At 37.6% G+C, this 24357-nt stretch overlaps 1 protein-coding gene across 1 annotated transcript; it reads left to right on the top strand.

Moving 5' to 3' along the window:
• Positions 1–4399: 4399 nt before the first annotated feature.
• LOC149254998 (disease resistance protein Roq1-like) lies at positions 4400–7493 on the top strand. The gene is made up of 4 exons (XM_089454910.1): positions 4400–4899; positions 5025–6105; positions 6215–6577; positions 6674–7493. The coding sequence occupies exons 1-4, from the start codon at positions 4400–4402 to the stop codon at positions 7376–7378; spliced, it is 2649 nt and encodes an 882-aa protein (XP_089311036.1). The 3' UTR covers positions 7379–7493.
• The last annotated feature ends 16864 nt before the right edge of the window (positions 7494–24357 follow it).

The raw sequence follows: 24357 nt of genomic DNA, 5'->3' as shown, positions 1-24357 counted from the left end.
GCTGATTATCAGCAAATTAAACAGCAAGTACAGCAACTTTCTGGTAGGGAAACACAGCAGGGATATGAATTAGATGATGCCGGAATGCTGTACTTTAATAAGAGGTTGTATGTACCTAACAAAGATGGTCTTAGAAATCTGATTCTGGATGAATTTCACATCAGCCACTATACCGGGCACCCAGGATACCAAAAAATGGTCACTGCACTTCGAAAAGAATACTATTGTCTAGGAATGAAAAAGAATGTAGCTGAATACCTGGCACGGTGCCTGGAATGTCAACAGATTAAGGCAGAGCATTTGCATCCAGCAGGGCTGCTACAACCCTTACCCATTCCGGAATGGAAATGGGAAACTATTTCCATGGATTTTATAACCGGGTTACCTCGAACAAAGAAAAACAATGATTCCATTATGGTGGTGGTAGATAAGCTAAGTAAGGCAGCACACTTCATACCTATGCAGTCCACGTATAAGGCTGTACAAATTGCTCATATTTTCATGCAAAATGTGTTCAAACTGCATGGACTTCCGAAGGTAATAATATCTGATCGTGATGTTAAGTTCACATCAACTTTTTGGAGAACATTGTTTGCTGAACTGGGAACACAGCTGAACTTCAGCACAGCCTATCATCCCCAAACCGATGGCCAAACGGAACGAGTGAACCAGGTGGTGGAGGACATGTTGAGAGCATGTGTAACACTGAAACCAACTCAATGGGAGGAATATCTCCACCTGGTTGAATTCGCATATAATAATAGGTATCACACGTCAACACAGCTGAGTCCCTTCGAGGTCTTGTATGGGCGGAAATGCCGCACACCCTCAAGCTGGGGTGGACCCGAGGATAGATTAAGATTTGGCCCAGAAATGCTCAAGGAAATGGAAGACATGGTGAAAAAGGTGCGTACCAATTTAAAGGCTGCCCAGGACAGACAAAAAAGTTTTGCAGACCGGAAGAGAAGATTCAAAGAATTTTAGGTCGGAGACCATGTTTTTGTAAGAATTCAAGCCAGAAGGAGTACCTTGCAGTGGAGTGGGTGTGCCAAACTTGCTCCTCGCTATTTTGGACCTTTTCAAATCTTGGCAAGAGTGGGGCCAGTAGCTTACCAACTCGCCCTGCCAAGTCATATTAAGATCCACAATGTTTTCCACATTTCTGTACTAAAAAAATACGTCTACGATCCTAAACATGTGATCAAATGGCAGGATGTTCGGGTAAGAATTAATCTGGTTGTTCTAGCTAAGCTTTGACCTCAGACAGAGAAATAACTAGAATTGTTGTTGGTTGCAGGTCGAGCCGGAAGGCGAGGTTCTGGTCGAACCACTGAACATCCTCGACCAGAGAGAAGTGCAGCTGCGGAAGCGGGTTATTACCCAAGCTAAAGTGCAGTGGCAGCACTATGGGCCTGATGAGGCCACTTGGGAGGATGAGGAACTCCTTAAAGAAGCTTACCCGAACTTGTTTAGGGGAAACAGACATCGGGACGATGTCCAATCACAGGAGGGGGAGATGTAATGACCCCGGAAGATGTAAATGTGGAATTTTACTATGGTAAAAGATAGTGTGGTAGTTGTTATTTTTATTTTACAAAAAAAACAAACTTTAATATACTACTTTATTGAGAAATTTAAATATTTTCTTGAAATGATGGCAGCCTCTTAAAGGAGGATTTTAAAGAAAGAAAGTCAGTTGTGATAACTGATTGAAACCACCCTCCCAAACAGGAAAAGTCCTGGGAGTGGGGAGGAAATTTTGTGCTGTTGGGACACACAGAAGGATCTTTTTTCCAGGAAAAAGGAAAAAGAGGAAAACACAAGAAACTGGTTAAGTCTGGTGAGGACTAGATAACCAGGCACAAGGTGCATATATCTTGTTGAGGGTTGTAGGCCTGCAAGATAGCTCGGGGGGAGAATCCAGTCTTATAGATGGATCTCATGGTTGGGTGGTAAGAGCGAATTCGGAATGCAGGAGAACTTACTGAAGTGCCTATTCACGACACTGGCGAACCAGGTACGAGTTCATATTGCAGAGAATTTAATTAAGTAGTGAATGTTGATTACACAGTGGGTTTACAGTAGTTAAGAAACAAACTGTGTGTCCCATATCTTTCATTACTATCATGCTGTTAATATAGTTAAAACAGGCGGGTAGTTCTACCTTAAATGACAAACTATTTATTGATAGACATAACAAAGGAATAAACAGAGTGACAGGGGTAGCCCCAAGTAAAGAAAACATATAATAAGATAAGCGGTCCAGAATACTGTAATACATAACCAGCTGTTAATGTGCCGAGAACAAGCGACAGAGACATTTCAAGCCCCTGTGCAAGAAATGCCGGGTTGCAAATCTTTCCCTTTGAACTCCGACAGAAAGGTGTTAAGCAAATCTTAAAATACAAGAGACTATTGAATCTCAGAAATTTAACACATTATTTTTTAGAAAAAGAAACAAACTCTGTGATTGCAAGAAATGGTGAAACCATACGATAGACCAGATACAACTGTTGCCGTTAATAATAATGTTCAAAGCTTATAACCAACAGAGGAATCAAACGAATGCAGATTATCGAAAACGCGGCATCAATAAGTAATCATGCTAGGGTTAATACAACTCGGAGGGTATGCAACCACAACTGTGAGCACGGCTGTGTGGAAACCCTCCGGAGTAACCCATAACAACAACAATGTACCTGTGCATGCTTCAAAGAAAAACTTCCTACATTGGTTATATTCCAATTTCTACAACGGAAAAAGAAACATTGCGCTACTGCATGTCGGAAAACTAGTTAAACCGAGCCGGTGACATCAATAAACAAATATGTTCTATGGCATAGTTAAACAGAGCCGATAGCATCATTTACAACAAAACTGTTAATATAAATATAAGTGAACTTGAAAGAACCGTGCCGTCACAGAGACGGGCAAGCCTTAACCATATTCGGAGGCGAGTAACCACATTAACGAGCAATGACAATAGCGAATCATAACATTAATGTTCAAAACACAAGCAACCCAGAAAGGGCTCAGATAGAACAACAAACACCGAATGCAAAGATTAGAGTGAAGCTCTGATAATATAACTTTGGAAAAACATTTTTATATAACCGAAAACAAAATATGTAGACTTGTCCAGACTTGAGAAAGCGTTAACCAACAAGTTTGGCATAACGGCCAGCCTATTTACAGTCTGCCCTTATAAATATACGCAAAGGCATTAAAGCCCAAAAATCCTGAAAGGGCAATATTGCCCAAAGCAAATTCACAGCCGAATGAGATTGAAACACAGAAGATCTGCCGTATATCATATCTCACCAGAGCAAGTCGAGGATATAAGCCCTGAGATTAAGAAATACATACAAGCCGTGAGGATCCCCTCAGGGAATACCTCAACAGGACTGAAACGAGAGGAAAACCAACATCAAAAAATAGACTGCATTAATCACAAGTGTTGATACATTATGGTCGGAGGAGCCTTAGAGCCCTCGCACCCGGAAACAAGAGTCGACCTCTTACCTGGAAGTTGCCGAGAGAGCCGAGGCGCCAAGGCTAACATTCCGCCGTTGGTAAAGGGGCTCGTAGCGAGCCCATCTGCATACACTTCCAGCGAAAGAAAAGCCATAATCAGTATGAGCATTCAGACAGGCGAACAACCATAACTCTGAGCGCGAACAACAGAGGTAAAAAGTGGAAGAACATGCGAGCAAACGGAAATGCATTACCTGTGCAAGCTCTCGATGGGCAAACCCACGGCCTCAGTGATGTCAACGGGATTCGAGGACGGCGCTGGTGGAATCGAACCGGTGTCTAAGTAACCAGGGAGGAGTCGAGCGGGCCTTATGGAGCAAATGAACCCCAGGCTTGCTTCCGCGGGCTTAAGTATTAACCCAAAACCCTTGAACTTACCCCAGCTCTTCGATTTGGGGAATGAACCTCGGCCGTTGATGCAGCGCGAGAAGCTGGAGCGGGAAGGTCGAGAGGACGGAACCCGAGGTGTCACATGGCCAAGCGGGTGAGCTATGCCACCTGCCAAAGTGTGGACGAGGAACATAAATGCAGCTAATGACTCGGCACCGGCAGAGGCTGCGGGTCGGACCAAAAATCACCGTTGCCAATTTAATACATGCCACGTACAGACAATTCGATGAGCCTTAAGGTTGAATACAAATATCATAAGTCCAAAACCATAATCAACATTTACCGTGCAGCATATAAACTAACGTGCAGTAAGGTATAAGGGGGGGTCGTATGATATAATATAGTTACCATTTATTTCATTTTTTTTTATTTTTTTTTACGTATATATATATATATGTTGGGTGTGACATTTTTTCTGTCTGCCATTTTATCCATTCATTAGCCTTTCTATCCATTCATCGCAATTCTCATTCAAATGGCACAAACCGTTGCCCAACATAATGACAGTGCTGCTTCTTCCTCTTCTCCATCGACCTCTTATGACATATTCATCAATCACAGAGGTCCCGATGTGAAGAAGACATTCGCCAGTCATCTCTACAAACGTCTTACATCGTTTGGATTGCGAGTGTTTTTGGACAAACCAGAATTGGAAGAGGGGCGCACCTTTCCCTCTCAAATAGAAGCCGCAATTCAAAGTGCCGCTATTCAAATAGCGGTTTTTTCTCCCACTTATGCAAACTCTCAATGGTGTCTGGATGAGCTCATCGGCATGATAAGGGCGGGGGCCACTATTCTTCCTGTGTTTTACAACGTGGAGCCTTGGGAGCTCCCCGGGAAAGATGGAAGGTATGCTGAAGCCCTGCGGAAGCACGAAGAAAAAAATCGATACGACTCAGAGACTATTCAGAAGTGGAGAGAAGCTCTCTCCACTGCTGCAAACATAAGTGGTTTCGAGTTAAAGCAGTTTAATGGGTAAGAATCTCAAACTGACCACCTCCCTCCCTCTTCCGTTCTTCTCCGATCTAGGTATGCATTGTTAGGCATGCGACATTTTATATAAGTGCCTTTTACCAGTTGTTTTATTCTCTGATATTCAGGGACGAGGGAGAACTGTTGGAAGCGGTCGTGCTGCGCGTGTTGAATCATGTTGACAAAACACCATTGAAATTTGTGGCCGAACATCCAACAGGTTTGGAGGAAAAGTTGAAGGAATTTGAAACCAATGTTCTGCAGCAGCAGAAGGGCAACGTTGTGGGGATTGTGGGTCAAGGCGGTGTTGGAAAGACAACACTGGCCAAACAGTACTTCAGCAAGAGGAGATGGCGTTACAGTAGATCGTGTTTTTTATATGATGTCAGAGAAAACTATGCCAATGGCTCTCTATATTCTTTGCAGAGGAAACTACTGAAGGACTTGACTGGATTGGACCTGCCAATATACAACATTCATGAAGGTATAGAGGAGCTTTTAAAGCATCTATCCTCCTCTTATAACTTTCTTATAATTTTAGATGATGTAGATGATGCTCGACAGCTGCAACCGTTTTTCCCAATTAAAGATATTCTTAGCTCCAATAGCTTGATTTTGATCACCTCTCGTGACAAGAAAATCTTCAAAATAGCAAAAATCGCAGAGACATCAGTCTACGAGCTAAAGGGGCTGGATTTACTGCACTCCAAAAAGCTCTTCTGCTCTCATGCCTTCAATCAGCCAAATCCTCTACCAGAAGTTGCAGATCTGGTAGATGGTTTTTTGAGAGCTTGCGATGGATTACCACTATCATTGAAGGTGTTCGGTGCACTTCTCTTTGGTGAAGACAGATCTTACTGGCAAGACACATTAAATCGACTAAACCACATATTACCTACTACCGAGATATATGAGCGACTTAAAATCAGTTATGACTCGCTCAGTTCAAAGGATCAAGAAATATTCTTAGATATTGCTTGCTTCTTCACTGGAAAAGACATAGATACTGTAATAAAAATCTGTGGTTCAGTTGGGCAGCTTCTAAATCTAAAGAATAAGTGTCTCTTGGAACTTGATCGTGAAAATAAGGTAAAAATGCATGATCAAATCCGAGATATGGGAAGACATATTGCGGAGGAAGCGACTCCTCGACGTTTTTGGCATCAGACGCCCAACAACATCGATGATTTGTTGGAGCGATCCTCATGTGTAAGTGTTGCAATCATTCAAACTTTTGTTTAAAGATGAATACTTAAGTTTCTAACTTGTTTGCTGAGAATGAAAGAAAAACCTTTGTATAATTTTAATGAATGAACAGGGAAACATCGAAGTTCGCGGAATTATGATGGATGGTTCCCTCAATTTCAATGAAGAGAATACTCGCTTGCTGATGAGTGAGATGTCATGGTACAGAAGATGGAGTCCTGAGTTGTTTGGGAACTATCTGAGGCGTCTTTTAGATAATTTCCGTTTTTGTGGCATTTTGAATTTGCAATTTGTCTCGGCTGAAGGTGATTATTTGGAACGGATACTGAGGAGGGCCCGAGCACCACAGCTCCAGTGGATCCGCTGGTATAAGTGTACACACTCTTCCCTGCCTTCATGTATTCCCATGGAGAATTTAAAAGTTTTGGAAGTGGAAGGAAATAAATTAAGAGTATTGTGGGAACGTGAATCTCAGGTATGTGTTTTTTTTTTTCCTTCAGCGTTCAACTTCATTTTCTAAGTGAAAATCATCATAGACGTTTTTGTGATAGTTGAAACACAAACACTGCAGGTGCCTCAACAGTTGCGAAAGCTGTGTATCTGCGCTCCGCTTTGTCGCTTTCCCAAGTCCTTAATGCAGCTGAAGAACTTGGTAGAGATTGACATAAGGCATGCAGCATTTAAAACTTTGCCGGAAGAACTATGTGATGTGCATTCCTTGGAACACTTAGTGTTAATAAACTGTACAGAAATGATATCGCTTCCTGATTCACTGGGAAATCTAGCAAACCTCCAGAAAATAGATTTGACAAATGCTTCCAGTTTGCAGATGCTTCCAAGTTCTTTTGGGAACCTTGCTGGACTGCAATACCTATTTCTGAGGGGTTGCTCAAATTTGACCATCTCCAACGAAGCATTTGGAAATATTAGCACCCTGAAAGAGTTAGATCTCAAAGGTTGTAGCAATGTGAGGGAATTGCCTCCCCAAGTGGCACATCAACGGTTCTTGGTACAGTTGGATGTGTCTGGAACGATGTTAACAGGGTTGAACTGCTTGCCCGATTCTGGACTGTTGACTCGGTTGATAATTTTGAGGATAAAGGATTGCCCGGGGTTGAAATGCTTGCCCGATTCCTTTGGACTGTTGACTCAGTTGATAATTTTGAGGATAGAGGATTGCCCGGGGTGGAACTTTAGTCTGCGTTACTGTCCTAAGCGGAAATTCTCTCAGTCGTCTGATATTTTAGATGTTCAGATTACAAAAAATTTCCTGTAGCAATAGGATTTGAGAAGGATAATCATCTTTGTCTATTGAGACGTGTGTAAATTAAAGTAAAAAGTTTTATGAATTTGACAATCATTTGCCATAGAGGAGATCTCAGGTGCTGAAGCCTTGATATCATTGGAGCTATTGAGTGTCTATGGATGTGCAAAGATCGAGACAATAGAAGGGTTGGGGCAGCTTATAGAGCTTAAAATCGTAGATCTTTTTAATTTCCCTGAGATACGGGAGCTGCCAGGTGTGGAGCATGGAAGGTGGACCTTTAGTCTGGATAACTGTCCTAAACTGAAATTCTCTCAGTCGACTGATGTTTTAAATGTTCAGATTACAGAAAATTCAGGTACCAATACGATTTGATAAGGATAATCATCTTTGTCTATTGAGAAGTGTGTAAATTAAAGCAAAAAGTTTTATGAATTTGACAATATGATGATATCACAATATTGGAATATGAGCAACATGATAGAACTTGCAAGATGCTAAAAAAGATAGAATAATATCAAAGGACAATGAGCCAGTAACATAATGAAATAAGTAAAATGAGATGCTCACAAATAAAAAAATGCAATATGAAGCAATGTTAGATGAATGAATGCAAGATTAAACTATGTGCGATTCAAATGATCTTGGTTGATTTTAATTTATATGCCTAATCTATGGTGAAGTTTCCCCTCAATTTCTCAAAATTTAGTAAGGATTGATGTAAACTAAAAGAAGGATAGGCCAAGCAGGTCCTTATTCCATCATTAATGATGTCCATCTAGCCTCCTTGAGAACCCACATGCCTTTGTTCCTACAAGGGCTCATCCACAAGATAAATATGAGGTCACGTGTTTGAACCTTCTCTCCAAACTCAAATTTATCAAATCAAATGAAAGTTAGGGAAGTTGGTCTTAAAATTTCTATCAACGAAGCTTATGCTTGGAGGTAAATTTTAAATATGCAAACCTAGATCTAATATGCAAATGAGATTCAAATGGAGTGCAATGCTTCAATGAGATACAATTAGAACAAGTTGCTTCAAAGAGAAATATCAATCCTCTTATGATAGGATTATGATAAACACTTAAAGCACAAAATCACAAAGAGATTAGCTTACAACAATGATTCAATGAAGCAATAAATATTACTCAATGAAACAAATCATTATGGAAATAGAACAAGTGCCTTAATAGAAAAATCTCTTAATTTGAAACTAAATTATTGATTAGAATATAATGTCACTTCCCTTATAATATGCCTTTAAGAATGTTTAAGAGAAAATATGAATTTAAGAGCAGAAGTAGTTATTTAAGTGATTGAAGATGAAATTGATAATTAGTGAATTAAAAAATATACTAATTTAACCTAAAACACAAGTGAGATAAAGACAAGAATTACTGAAATTTAAATTCGATCAAGTAGAAATTAGATCAAATAATTAGCAATGAAGTTTAGGTCTACAATAGCCAAGTGAAACAATTCAAGAGATTAGACTAAAATGCAATGAACATGAAAATGAAACTAATCTAATGAGAGCAAGAGAGCAAGAGAAGAAGTTAGATATTAGATCTAAAGATCAAGATGAAAACTAATCTAAAAACATAGTCACCACCACAAGAAATCCTCCCTTTTAAATAAGGAGGTGGGATACCATGGGAGAGAGAGACCCCAAGCTCTCTCTAAGAAAAATATGATTTTATTAAAATTACAAAGAGAACCCTTTAGATAAAAGAAAGGGTTTTAAACCTCAAGGAGGGCTTACAAAATAGAATTTAAATACCCCTTCCTCAAAGTGTAAATGAGAGAAATTTAAAATGATTTTACAAATTTTGAAATAAGAAAAATTTCTAAAAAAAAGAATCGACTTTCCCCAAGGTAAAATCGGCTCAAAATATTTGACATCAGAGCTCAAGGAAAATACGCAAGGGATTAGAAACTCCAAAATTAAATTATAGAGTTAAATATATAATTCCTCCAAATTGAAATTGGGTATTCGCTCAAATTATGGAATTTCTTGCGGCTTCCACAAAATTAATTGTTACATAGGCTCAAGATACGAAGACAACTTCCAAAAGAAATCAATCTGAAACTTCCAAGCCTCAGGTGATGGATTTTGTACTTGCGGCCAAGAGATATAAGCTTTAAGATGTAAACCCCTCAAAATTTTTAAATCTCAAATTGCTTGTAGCTATTTAAAAATTGATTCAAATATTAATTCAAGAAGGGAGAACAACCCCAGTACCACCACCAGAACTACCTAGACCCTACACCGTGGAGCAAAAATCACAGATACCAGCCTTGAGAGTCTATCTGCCTGAGGTAAATGAGCTTTATGCAGAATTCTATACTAAAGCTGTCATATGTAGATTCAAGGGTTTTTGGCCTAAATCAAATGATTTACACCAATGGATCTTCTCCACATGGACAACGAATTGTGATATTCATCTATGTTCCAAGGGGTTTTTTATTGTCAATTTCGAAACAATCAAGGATAAGGAATATGCCCTCAATGAGGGACCATGGTTCTGGGGCAACACAGGAATTTTCATGATCCCTTGGTTCCCAGGTTTTGATTCCACCACTATGGTGGTTTCTAAAATTCCTGTTTGGGTCAGGATACACAACTTCCCTCTACATTTCTGGTATCACAAAGTATTAGAAAGACTAGGGAATTTGTTGGGCAAGATAGATGCGGATAGAGTCTCGAGAGGTATATTCACCTTCACCAAAATTTGTGTTGAAGTAGATCTTAGTCAGGGATTACCTGATAGAATTATTCTGATCCATAACAATATACAATAGATACAACCATTAGATTATGAAAATATGACATTTTGTTGGCGTGGCTGTCAACAAACAGATCACCTTCACAATGCTTGCCCACAAACTAAAAAAGACACCAGAAGAAACAATAAACAATCACAAAAACCAAAAGGTTGGCAATGCACAGAACCTCAAGTTGCAACAGTAGAAGAAGTTGAGACAACAGAGAACACTGCAGACAATAATGTGCAGACTATATAGATCAATCCACATAAGGATAACATCGAGCATAACTCTGCATTAACACATCGTCCCAACAACCCTACGCAGAATAACGAGAAGCACACAATAGGGAAAGAAGTTAGTGGCAAAAAACGAATCCATGGTTCAGAGGGATCAGATTCTGACAAAGAATATTTAACTAATACTAATGAGAATCAAATGTCTATTGTAAATTCCACTCCCAACACTGGTGGTTGGCGAAAAGTGCAAAAGAAGAAAGGTAGGAAATAATAGATTAGTTTTTTATGGATTCTAAGAAATCAGAACCTATTATTACTGCATATGCTCATTAGCATCTACAACATGTAATTTTGCTCTTTTTGAATAAAATTACGATTTTTCTAAGGGAAAAAAAGAAGAAGGGAAAACAACCTCTCAAATTGAATCGATTTCCCCAAAAAAAATTGATATGCTAGGAAGAGGAAGAAGACTCCCAAAAAATAATTTGTTCAGCTAGAAACCCTAGTCATCCAATTATTTAAGAGGAAAATCTACAAGAAATTTTTATGAGGGTTGTGATCAACGAATAGAGGTTTGGAGGTATTTCAAAAAGGTAATTCAATTTATCCGTTAGCCTCCAAAATGACCCCTTTAAAATAGCTTTGAAATATTTAGATCCACAAGTCTCCTTAAAGATCTGCATAGATCACTAGAGAGAAGCTTAGATATGCAACATAAGAATTAAGTATGTACAAAAAAAATGAGCTTTATACACAATAAGGGTTAGTAAAAATTCACAAATTAATTTACCCAAAGAGTGTGAGTACAACTCTGCTCTTGGGTATTAAAATAAAAGCTTTAAATAGTCAGATTTGTTCAGTAATAACACAATAGTTGAGACAAATAGATGAGACAAATATTTTTTTCACAAGAAATGGCCAAGAAACCATTGCAAAATTTGTTAGATAAGTCTTTGATAGCAACCAAAGTAGGCTCTTCACTTCTATGTCTTGAAGTTGGTTAGTCCAACCAAAGACGTCCCCTAATGCCCAAGATCTGAATAATAGAATGATCTCTACACACTTGAGATAAAATTGTTAGATAACAAGGAATTAGATAACACAATGAAACAAAATATCTAGAGATACATACTAGATAAATTAATTTAAAAAATGCTTCTCTAAACTCAAAGACTAATGCAAGATACCTGTCCAAATAGTAAATCCATAATCTGGCTAGTGAAATAGCAATAATTTAAATTTAAAACTAGTAGAGAATTAAGAACAAAATTCATAAAGAATTTACCATAGAAGATATAAGAGGAACACCACCATGAAATGACCCCCAAAGACTAATTTCTAATACAAGATTGTAGCAAAGCTTTAGTAGCCAAGAGCTCAATTTATGATTGTGTTATAATGGGAAGATTTGAGCTCAATTTATAGAAAAAGTGAGAGATCTAGATACCTCTCCAAGTGAAAATGACCAGGTCCAACGAATTGTACAAATTTGACTTGATCCTAGAAGAAAACGACTAATTGAAGGCTTGATCCATGGCCAATTAATCTCATCCCTTGATTGCCCACACTGATCTTGAGAATGGAGTTCGATTTCCCTTGAAGATGGTGTTGGATTAACCAAAACTTTTATCTCAGTCCAAAAAATATTTTTTCTAAATTTTTTCCTCGAAAATTTCTCATTCAACTTAACCAACTTGGACCATCAAATTAAAAAATCAATTTTTCTTGGAAATTAATTCCTTTTCTGGAGCAACAAATTTCTTGTGGAACTTTTCCTTGCTTGATTTGTGGAGATTCCACAAATTTTTACTTGATTCCTTTCTTGAGAAAGTCCTCATACATTTTTAATTATTTTCACATGGAGAGAATTTTTTTTCTCTCATTTTTTTTTTCTCGGCAATTTTCGGCTAATTATTTTTCCATTTTTTGTTGGAAAATAAAAAGTATGACTCTAGAGGGGTTTAAACATATTTTTCCACCCTCAAATTGTGTCTAGATGGAATTTGAGGTGTTGAGGTATAATTTTAAGTACCCATGCCCCCTACAACTTCTATAGAGATTACTTTTTTACATCTTTACATCAAATATTACATTAAAATTCCATTTGAAAGGGAAATTTTGACAATTAAAAATTGACCTCTAGACATAACCAAATTTTACAAAACTTTAGACATGATCAAGTATGGCATTTTACATTGAATCTATACACTAGGACTCACCTAATACTTTAACATCAAGCCTCACTCTAGCTTTGGGGGATGTGTGGGAGAAAAACTTAACCAATTATTTAGTGTTAAGAAATACACATAACTAGCTAAGGAAAGAAAATCCCTAGAGTGAAAACTCTCTAGCAAAAAATATTAAGCTACCTAGATGTGTTACATGCCTTTATATTCATCATACTAAGATATTTTTTTACATCATCCTTGGAGGGATGCAAATTTTGTATTACAACATGATGACTAGAAGTTGCATGATAATGATGAAGTCTGAAAATTCTGACTAATCTGAAAATGATGGAAAACTTTGAAATGTACTCTACTCATGGGGTGTTTGACACTTGAGTGGTCAACACGTGAAAGCCCCTTAGATTCTTTAAAAACATCTACATGTGGATATAGGAGGGATTTTGTAGCTTTAGGAAGATTGATGACATTGTCTACTTTCACTTTTCAAATCACAAAGCACCATAGACTTATACAAATTAACCTGATTAAAAATGGTTCTTCCTGAAAGTTCCAGTTTAGTAGACGAATCTGAACTAACCAAAGAAGTCGATTTCAATATGATGTCATCTTTTTTTATATAACATATTGAGCTTTTATAAACCATAATAAAATGTGTTCTTAGAATACTAGTAAGATTACCAAGGAGTAGGTCATAATACTCAGTTGGTGAGGGGTCACAATCCACACAATTCATTGATGGCTCGACAAAAAAAGTAACATAACATTTGAGTCACACAAAGGTAGAGTATTTTACTTACTTGAACCATGCACCAACAATGGCGCATCCAACAATATCCTTGTGGTCAAATGGATGTTTAGTCTAATCTAGGATCTATGAATCACCAAATGGATGTTTAGTCTAATCGAAAGGATCTATCAACCGCTCCAGAATTTCCATCGCTTGGGGCCCTCGTGGTGAACTAACAAATTGTATAATGATGAATTTTATTGTATTGTGTTTATTTGGAAAAGTTTTTAAAATTTTAAAATAATTATTACATCCAAACATATCTCGGAGATGAGAGACGTGAGGAGGGCCAAGAGATATTCATAATTCCCCAGTGGTCCATAACTATGAAAGTAACTGATATGGAGTTTTAGTATAATGATTATGAAATAGGCGTTGTCCACTCTGGAATATTCGCCTCAGCAAAAACAAAAGATTCCAATTTCCACCACATACGCACCGCAGAGTGGGGACATTGTCGGTTCTCTTAACCCGAGTTGGACATGGCCAACAACCATGGACCATGATTAGTTCTGAGCGCCATCCAGGTTAACGGAGTGACTGCAGGTGAGCGCCGACGTACATGTGCTTGGATGGTCAATAAGAAAAAGGCTAAATGTTATTTAATGTTTTGTAGTACAAAAAAGTTTTCAATGTGATAAGACAAATGTAAGAGTCGGTAAACAAAGTTCTGACGGCCAACCAATGTAAGAGTCGGTAAGTAAAATTTTCTTGGATGTGTCCTCTACAACCCCATCAAACTATGTAATAAAAAATCTTGGGTTATATAATATACCAGTATGAGGTAGGTTTGGGGAGAGCATCTTCAGTTAGAGATTTGTTTGTCTGGTAGAGGTCATGACTATTAGTTTGTCATGGTAGATGGGTTTAGTAAGATGTATTATGTATGTGTTTATTTTGTATAAGAAGATGATATTTGGATGACAAAAAGTTAAAATATTTTTTTTCTAGGTTTTATTTGTAATGTTATAATGTACTCGTCAGGAGGACCTTTGGTTTCTCCTCTATGCGTAGAGGCCTCCTCCCACTTCTATAATTTTCCCTGGTTCTCAGCCTCTAGCTTATGATCGTGGTTGGCTTTTGCAAAGCCTCAGAACCCTTATAAATGTAGCTTTTGTACAAGTGTAATACAAATATTTTTACTTACAAAATATATATATATATATATATATATATATATATATATATATATATATATATATATATATATATATATATATATATATAGCATCCTCGATGAGGGTGTCATGCTACAGAAACCACTCGTCACGTGAAGCATGATAATTGGCTCTTGGTTAAAGCAGGGGAGGGCAAGCCAACAACTCCTCCACCACGTGGTAGTTAATGAATCTGAGCTCGTCTGTGTGAAAAAATCTCCTTCATCTGTGTGCAATGGATTTGTACTCTTTCGGGTTTCAATGGCAACAACACTTATTTGGTTAAATTGCACGGTGCACAAAAAAATTTATGTTGTTAGTTTATGTTGTGACACAATTATATGAGCAATAAGCTATAAGATACCTTCCCTGCATACGATATGCACCTATGGTATACTATGAATCTTTTGTCTCTAAATAAAAAAAACTTTTACAAGTAGAGAACAACCATAATTGGCACTATAGAGCATCAAACTTCTAAAATATAGTCTCATATCATGGTTCCCATGTGAATTTATTCTTCTTAGTAAGTCGATGTAGAGGGCAAGGTATATGAGAGAAATGGTACATTAACTTCCTATAGAAAATTTTACTACCCAGGAAGTTCTTCAACTATTTAAATGTAGTAGGACATGGCCAATTATTGAGCACTTTAATTTTACCAAGATTTGCATGAACTCCATTCTCATTTATGATGAAGCCTACATACTTTACAAGGTTTGGTCAAAGAATAATTCCTTCATCTTAGCTTACAACGTCTTTTAACAAAGCAAAATCCAACATTACCTATACATGTCGCATATGGGCTTCCCGAGTTTTGTTTTAAATCAAAATGTCAACTAGATATATTTCCACAAAGTACCCAAATGAGTCCTAAAAACATCAATGATAATGCTCTGGAAAGTAGCATAAGTTTTGGTAAGCCAAAAGACATCACCAACCACTTAAAAATCTGAACTTAGGTTTGAAAGTAGTCTTCTAGGTGTCTTGAGGTCCAACATGAATCCAAAGATAGCCCAATGCCAAGTCAATCTTCATAATGAAATAAGTCCCCCAACTTTGATCTAGTAGATTTTGATCATGCAAAGAGAAAAATAGTTATTCACGGTTACCATATTTAGTGCCATGTAGTCTATAAACAACCACCATTCACCCTATTCATTCTTGGGTATAATAAACATAGGAGAACCATGAGAGGAAGAGTTGGGCAAAATATTACCTTCTTCAAGTAACTGCTTAATTTTCTTTTCAGTTTTTGCACTCCCAATAACAATAGCATTATAAGGAAGTTAATTGGGTAGATCATGGAAAAAAATAGAATGATGAAATGCCCACATGGGTAGAAGCCCCTTAGATTCTTCAAAATAATCTACACATGGATCTAGGAGGGATTTCGTAGCAATAAAAATATTGATGGCATTGTCTTCTTTCACTTTTCAAACCACAAAGCGCCATAGACTTATACAAATTAATTTGATTAACAATGGTTCTTCTTGAAAGTTCCAAAGAAGTCATTTTTTTATATATCTTATTGATCTTTTGAAAACCATAATAAAATGTGTCCTTAGAATACTTGTAAGATTACCAAGGAGTAAGTCACAATAATCAGTCGGTGTGGAGTCACAATCCACACAATCCATTGATGGATCAACAACAAAAGTAACAGAAAATTTGAGTCACACAAAGGTAGAGTGTCTTGCTTCTTTGAACCATGTAATACCGTAAGGATTTGGATGTGCCAAAGTAGGGCGTTGAATTTTTTTCAACTAGAGGATGAGAAAAAGGGTTCTTTTGATTTTCATTGTCTATAACCATCCTAGGAAACAAGGAATAAACCATTTTCTGATCACAACCATATTAATGTATTGTATTTAGCATACATCCATCATTCCCTTGCATCTAGGTTGAACTCATTATATTACTAGTTCAAAGCTTAAGAAATCACAGTTTGCTAAGAGTTGATGCATTTTATAAACCATCAATGGCCCATTGGTGGAAATTAAGTACTGAAATGTCAAATGGGGAAATTGGCTAGAAACCTTTATGTTGTAAGAAGTAAATGGCTCATTCTAGGCACATCAATCCTTCCATTAGGTAAGAATATGAATGTTGTAAATACATGCCTTTTATGCAGACTCTTTGATTTTTGTATATATGTTTTTGGGGAGGCATAAAGGGTTACTTATCTCATCTGGAATATAAAACTTCATTCCATTCACATACTTTTCTACACTTTGATACTCCAACTCTTTTAAGTCGCAATTTTAGTGATAATTTGAGGAATTCTTTTATATACTCCCAGACATAGGTCTCCTTTTGTTTCAAATTTTTTGCTTGTTTGTATAAACTTTGTTGATAATAATTAGGAGAGAACTTCTCCTTCTTATTACTCACCATTTTCTTCCAAGTTTTTATCTTCTCCTATGACTTATCGACTATCTTTCTACACAACATCCCACTAGAGTGTAACATGCCCTTTCAACTTCATTACTGAAAAATAGACTCTATTGGGCTCTTGGATATTCTCATACTCATGGTATCACTTGAGTTCTCCTATATGAAAGTCTATGTTTTCATATTTTCATCGTATCAAAAAGCTTTCACCCTTGCATTAAGTCTATCCTTCATAAATGAGATCAAATGATTGATTAAGTCACTTTCATCAACATTTTGTTAGTCCTCCATCTCATCCTTTAATTCTATGTCTAATATAGCTCCAACATCTCCAATTTGTTTATTCTCTAGTTCTTCAATTTACCTTCTCAATTCCTCCAATTCATTGTTCCTAACACCTTCTCAACCTAATTCTCTTTGCAACAATACCCTTAAGAGTTTTCTTAAATCCTCAACCAAGATACCATTCACAAGCCTTTCTTTCAAGACTACCTGCCAACACTTATTTAAATATTTAAATAACCTTTATTTGATACCTAGACTCTACCAAAGTGCTATCTAAAATCTACCCAAAAACCTATTATATTAACGATACAATACACCTTAAAAATCCTAACATAAGAATATTTTAACTTCTTGTTATCCAAATATCATCTTCTTATATAAAATAAACACATACATGCCATGCCACATCTTGTTATACCCATCTACCATAACAAACAATTAGTTACTTCATACTCGTAATGGTAATCTAACCCAAGATTTTGATTACATAGTTTGCAGAGGACACATCCAAGAAAATTTTACTTACCGACTCTTACATTGGTTGGCCAATAGACATAAAGTCATAACCTTGCTATCATGGCAAAAGTTTTCTTGTCTTATTACATAGTTTGATGGGGTTGTAGAGGACACATCCAAGAAAATTTTACTTATCGACTCTTACATGAGTGGGCCAATACACATAAAGTCATAACTTTGCTATCATGCCAAAAACCATTCTAAAGTTGTGTTCTTCTCTTATCAAATTGAAAACTTTTTTGTAATACAAAACATTAAATAACATTTGGCCTTATGATTATTCCAAGCACATGTACGCGCATGGAATGTACGTCACTGTAGGCGCCAACTTGCAGTCACTCTGTTAACCTGGACGGTGCTCAGAACTAATCACGGTCGATGGTTGTTGGCCATGTCCAACCAGGGTTAAGCGAATCGATGATGTCCCCACTCTACGGTGCGCATGTGGTGGAAATTGGAATCTTTTGCTTTTTGTTGAGGTGAATATTCCAGAGTGGACAACAATGCCTATTTACTTAAATTAAATATACTAATTACACGGTGACATTTTGTTTTCATAATCAATATACTAAAACTGCACTCCATATCAGTTACTTTCACACCACTCGGGAATTATGAATATCTCATGGCCCTCCTCACGTCTCTCATCTCTGAACAACTCATAAAATTTCTGAGAGTATGAGATATGTTTGGATATGATAAAGACAACTCATAAGCAGCACTAGTGATGAAAACTAAATAATATAATAATTATTTTAAAAACCAAGAAGTTGAAGAATTGTTATGATCAATCAAAGCGTAAGACCGAGTATAAGCAAGGTTGGAAAGGGAATGACAAGACTAAAGGTAATTGGCCACCGAAGTAGGGAAGACCTCAGGATGCAGGTGAGAAAGAGAATGTCGCTCCTTTAAAGAATTTTAATGCAGTAGAGAAGGGATATGGACCTCAGCTTGGAGAGCAATAAAACAAAGGTGGTGGTAGGGGACAATTTTAGTGTTGGATATGTGGCAAGGATCATCGCAAGAATGATTTTTTGTTGTATCAAGGTGGTAGAACTCATATGTACTGTTATCAGGAAGCAAAAATAGTTGGGGATGTTGGGCAGAGCATTCCTCATATCTATGCATCATTTGATAACAAGTAGGCAAATAACTAGGCATCTATTATTGATATGGAAGGTAAGTTCTGTGATTGAGTTGTTTCTGTTTTGATTGACCTTAGATCTAACTATAGTTATGTTATTACTAACCTGGTGGATAAGTGTGGTTTGAGAAAAGAAGTGCATGTAGAGTCTTGTTTGGTGCAATTCGCGACAAGTACTAAGAAAAGAGTTCATCATTGGGTAAGATTTTATGAATTTGAGCTAAATGGTATGCCTACATTAGCACATCTGAATGTGCTTCCATTGGGATCACATTGTATGATTTTGGGTATGGATTGATTGTACCTTCACATGACTAAGGTGGATTTTTATGAGAAGGCTATTGAGTATTTGGATGTTGTTGGAAAGAAGAGAATCTTGTAGGGTTAGAAGAACTCAACATCGGTGAGAATGGTTACAAATATGCAGGCTAAGCGTAGTTGTAGGAAATGGTGTGTATTTTTCACAATGCATGTTTTTAGTTATAATTAAGGATGTTGTGGTTGCAGAAGTCTTGAATAGGCATTTGGTTTTATAGCAGTTTCAGGATGCATTTCCATCAGAGGTTTCAAAGTTTTCACCTCACAAGGAAGTGGAATTTTCTATTGAGTTGTTACTAGGAGAAGCACCATCATCAAAGGCACCTTAGAGGATGAGCACTCTAGAGCTAGTGGAATTGAAGTTGTAGTTGAAGGAAATGCTTGAGAAGTGATACATTAGGCTAGGTGTATCACCTTGGGATGCACCAATGTTGTTTGTGAATAATAAGGATGCTACTCTCAGGTTGTGCATTGATTACAGGCCGCTGAACAAGGTGACGATCAAGAACAGGTACCCATTGCCAAGGATTGATTGATTTGAGATCAGGATATCCTCAAGTATGCATCAAAGAATAGGATATCTATGAGACTACTTTTCGGACCAGGTATGGGCATTATGAGTTTGTTGTGGTTCCTTTTGGTTTGACTAATGCTCTAGCTAATTTCATGTGTTTGATGAATAGTTTGTTGCGTCCTTATCTGGACAAGTTTGTGATTGTATTCATTGATGATATATTGATATATTCTAAAAATGAGGTAGAGCATGTCAAACACTTAGCAAAAATATTGATATTTCTAAGAGAGAATCAGTTGTATGTCAAGCTTAGTAAGTGTAGTTTCTTTCAGACAAAGGTACATTACTTGGGACATGTTTTTTCCAAGGAAGGTATAGCAATGGATTCATATAATATCAGAGTTATCATGGAATGGGCAACTCCTAGGAATTTGGATGAGGTCAAATAATTCATGGGGTTAGTAGGTTATTACAAGAGGTTCATCGAGAACTTCTAACAGATTTCCTATCTTATTACATCTTTGCAGAGGAAAGGAAAGAAATTTGAATGGACAGAGGAATATGCAACCAGTTTTGAGCAGTTGAAGCAGTTGCTTACAAATGCTCTAGTTATAAATCTTTCACATCTAGATAAAGAGTTTGTGGTCTATACATACAGATGCTTGCAAGAGAGGACTTGGTGGAGTCTAGATGTAGGAGGGATAGGTGGTATGCTATGAGTCAAGGAAACTGAATGAGCATGAGAAGAACTATGTGACATATGATCTTGAGTTGGTAGCTATCATTCGTGCATTAAAGATGTGGAGGCACTATCTTCTTGGTAGGAGGTTTGTGTTGATGAGTGATCATAGTGGGCTAGGATACTTGTTTGGCCAACCTAATCTTAAATCCAGGAAAACTAGATGATTGGCCACGCTAAGTGAGTTTGACTTCAAGATCGGGTACATCAACGTAAAGGAGAACATCGTTGCAAATTCTCTTAGCAGAAGAGTGCAAGTAAATCACATAGCAACTATGAGTTCATATGGGACAGATTTCCAGGATCTGATCTTACAGGATGACAGGTACCAACAGCTTAAGCATAAGTTACAACAGCATGGTACAGGTGATAAAGATGTGGATTATCATCTCATAGTAGATGGTTTGGTTATATTTAGGGACATGATCTATGTGTCAGAAAATAATGAGCTAAAGAAGCTTATCTTGAGGGAATTTCATGTTAAGTTGTATTCAAGTTATCCGAGATATCAAAAGAATATAACAGTTGTGAAAAAGTTCTAGTACTAGCTGAATCTAAAGAAAGAGGTAGCTAAGTTTGTCATAAGGTGTTTAGATTGTAACCATGTAAAATAAAAGTGCAAGCATCTAGTGGTCTATTACATCTGATTCCAATTATGGAATGGAAATGGTAGGCCATTTCTATGGATTTCATCACAAGTTTTCTAAAGACAATTAGACAACATGATTCCATCATGGTTGTGGTTGACAGGTTGACCAAGGTAGCTCACTTCATTCCAATGAAGTCTACTTATTCAACTAGTGAGGTAGCTCATGTCTTCATCAAGGAGATAATGAGATTGCATGGTATTCCTAAGAAGATTATATCCAACATGGATGCCAAGTTTTCTTCCAAGTTTTGGAAGGAGTTATTTGCAAGTTTGGGTACAGAGTTGGCCTTCAGTACAGGTTATCATTTGCATACAAATGGATGGACAGAGAGGGTCAATAGGATATTGTAGGACATATTGAGGATGTATGTGATGCACCAGCAGAGGAGGTGGGAGGAGTATCTTCCACTGGTTGAGTTTGCTTACAACAATGGGTATCAAGAGTCACTGAGGACGAGTCTGTTTGAGGAACTTTATGGGCGGAGTTGTAATACTCCTACCAGCTAGAGTGATTCAATGAACATGGTACTGATAGGACCAAAAATGTTGGTAGAGATGGGACATGAAATGTAGGTTATCAAGAAGAATTTAAAGTAACTACAAGATAGACAAAAGAGTTATGTAGATCAACACAAGGTGTCTAAGGAGTTCCAGGTTGGGGAGCATGTGTACTTGCACATCAAGCCCAAGAAGAGCTCCCTGACGATTGGATCATGTGCCAAGGTGGAACCTTAGTATTGCAGTCCTTTTGAGATCCTTGAGAGGATTGGACCAGTGGCCTATAGACTTGCACTGCTACTGACAGTGAAAGTCCATGATTTTTTCCATGCTTCATTGCTTAAAATATATGTGAATGATGTTGATCATGTGATTGATTCATTTGTATTGTAGGTGGTGCTAGAAGGATAATTCCAACCAGAACCTCCATGCATATTGTAGCGAAATAAACTCATGCTCTGAGACTGAGAAATCGAGCAAGTTAAAGTGTAGTGGAAGCACTTTGGGCCTGATGAAGCTACATGGGAGATGGATGATTAGATGTGAGCTTTGTATCTTTCAAGGTTTGTTGGTTGAGGCAAAGGAGTTTTGGTATATGTATATATCTATGTATGGTTTTTATTGTAAATACCACAATGAGTTGTGTTATAAATCTCCAATAAACAGTATGGTTGTCATGTTGTCATGTTTGTCATGGTGGTTGTGCTTTTTAGCAGGTTATTCATTGTAAATAATGCATTGAGCTAAGTTATAAAGCTCCATGGGCTATATATTTTGGTTTTCAACGACCTTGCTGGTTATAGGTGTCATAGAACACTAAGGATGGTGTTCCCCTAAGGGGGAGGGGTCTGTAACAACCCTAGGTAAAAAGTTCATGCAATAAAGTTAATAAAGGAAAAAAACAAGACCAAGGTAATGGGACACATATTCCAATTTGAATGTTCGTAAAAACATCCTAGTGGGTGTTCATTTCAGTTTATTATGGCTAAGGAAATTGGAAAAGGCAAAGAGGCATTAATTGGCATTTTATTTATGAAAATAAAGGAAAATAGGAGAAAGGGGAAATGAAAGGTCACAGGTTTGCATGAGAGGGAAATTGAAGGAAAAATAGAGGAAATTGAAGAAAATAGAGGCCTCAATGATAAAAAGGATTTTGAGGATCAGTTCACAACTTTTTGTCAGTTCATTTTTGGAGCTCTCTTTATTCTCTCATACTCTTGCACACTTAGAGAATTCTTGGAGCATTCTAGCATTGAAGAAATGAAGGCAAAGGAAGGACAAGGAAGTAAAGGAAAGAAAGGGAAAAGTAAGGAAAAGTTGGATCAAGCAGCTTCAGCAGGAAGACTTGCAGGTAACAGGTTGCATATGTGATTTCCTAGCTAGTTTGTGAATGCATGGTACATGCATGCATGTATTTGGTTCTCTTGTTGTAATTGGCATGGGTTTTGCTAGGCGTGACAGTGGTTTCAACCTTTCCTTGCCATTTCTGGATAGCCATGGTGTGATGGGGTTATTTTATTTGGTTAAGCTTTGGATTTCCAGATGGTTTTGGAATTGGGTGAGGTGCTCTCAAGAAAATTCCAAAGGGTTGCTGGTGGAGGTGGTTTAATCTCCGGGAAGCCCTCGACAAGTGGGTGGAGATAAGAAAGTTCCTCAAGGTATTGGTGAAGAAATTCTAAGGCATCCAAGCTTGTTTTGGGCATAGTGATCACTTGATAGGTTTTGGTGGGATCGAAGTAACCTAAGGGTGGAGGTGGTTTAATCTCTGGGAAGCCTTGGTTGTTTATATATTTTTTTGCTTATGTGATCCCTTGACCAGTTTTGACAAGATCATGGGAGCATAAGGGTGGAGGTGGTTTAATCTCTAGGAAGCCATGATTGTTTTTGTCTTGAGTCCCACATTCATGCTTGGAATATGGCACTCGGGTGATTGGCTAAAAGAAAGATTTGGTTCAACCCAATCTATGGTTGAGTGGTATGTGGAAGTCCCTAACTTGGTTGGCTTTTACATATGTTAATACATTCTCTTTACTATCGTAATTAATGATTACATGTTCACCATATGTTTGATGAAATGGATGTCATGGTTAGTCCTAGTTAGGTCAAGCCTTTGATCAAGTTTGGTATGAACGGTTTTTTCTTGATGTTATTTATCATTATGGAAAGTCTCATTGAGTTATGGGCAGTGGTATGGATCCTGACCTAGAATTTAGGCTCAAAATCCGGGACGACAACCTCTACACTGAGGAATCTGGGTCATAACTGCACCCCGGAAAGCTTATGCATGTGTTTGGAGGCCCTCAATCGCATGGACGCCTTGTAATGCATGAAGTTGGGAGCCCAAGTAACTGAAAAAGCATTCCAACTCAAGGTTTGGGCACTGTGAGTGGTTGCTTAGCTTCTAAGTGTCTTGTAGCTTGTGAGGAAGGTGAGTAAGGTTTTAGTTTGTGAATTCCACTTCGTTAATTGTACTTAGGAGAATGAGTCATGTAATAGTAACCTTCAACTCATGTTTACCCTCGCAGGGTGGTGAAAGTAGGTAAATGTGGGAGGGGTGGTTACAAATAATTCCTAAAAATACCTCTTCTTGTAACCCTTGGTGTGACTAGGATCCACTATCGGTTGCCAAAATTCCTCCAAAGTTATGATATCGACATTGCATGTCATTCTATGGCTTCTATTGCTTCTAAATTATGCATCTCATTATGGATATCTTCAGGGATGTGCGAATTGAAGGATTTTGTGGCCTCTTGAGCATGGTAGTGGTCTCGGTTCTGGCCCTAAGGACCTCAACCA

The sequence above is a fragment of the Pinus tabuliformis genome, chromosome 7 (genome assembly GCF_031772625.1).
Source record: "Pinus tabuliformis cultivar Carrire ecotype Pingquan chromosome 7, CPIR1, whole genome shotgun sequence".
NCBI lineage: Eukaryota > Viridiplantae > Streptophyta > Pinopsida > Pinales > Pinaceae > Pinus > Pinus tabuliformis.
The sequence above is the reverse complement of the archived record's forward strand: the minus strand, read 5'-3'. Positions and strand labels throughout refer to the sequence as shown.

Excerpts from the sequence above, each read along its gene's own strand:
- LOC149254998 (XM_089454910.1), top strand. The coding sequence starts at position 4,400 with ATGGCACAAACCGTTGCCCAACATAATGACAGTGCTGCTTCTTCCTCT. Across the intron at positions 6,106-6,214 it reads TGTTGGAGCGATCCTCATGT|GGAAACATCGAAGTTCGCGG; the intron begins GTAAGTGTTGCA and ends ATGAATGAACAG. Across the intron at positions 6,578-6,673 it reads TGTGGGAACGTGAATCTCAG|GTGCCTCAACAGTTGCGAAA; the intron begins GTATGTGTTTTT and ends CAAACACTGCAG.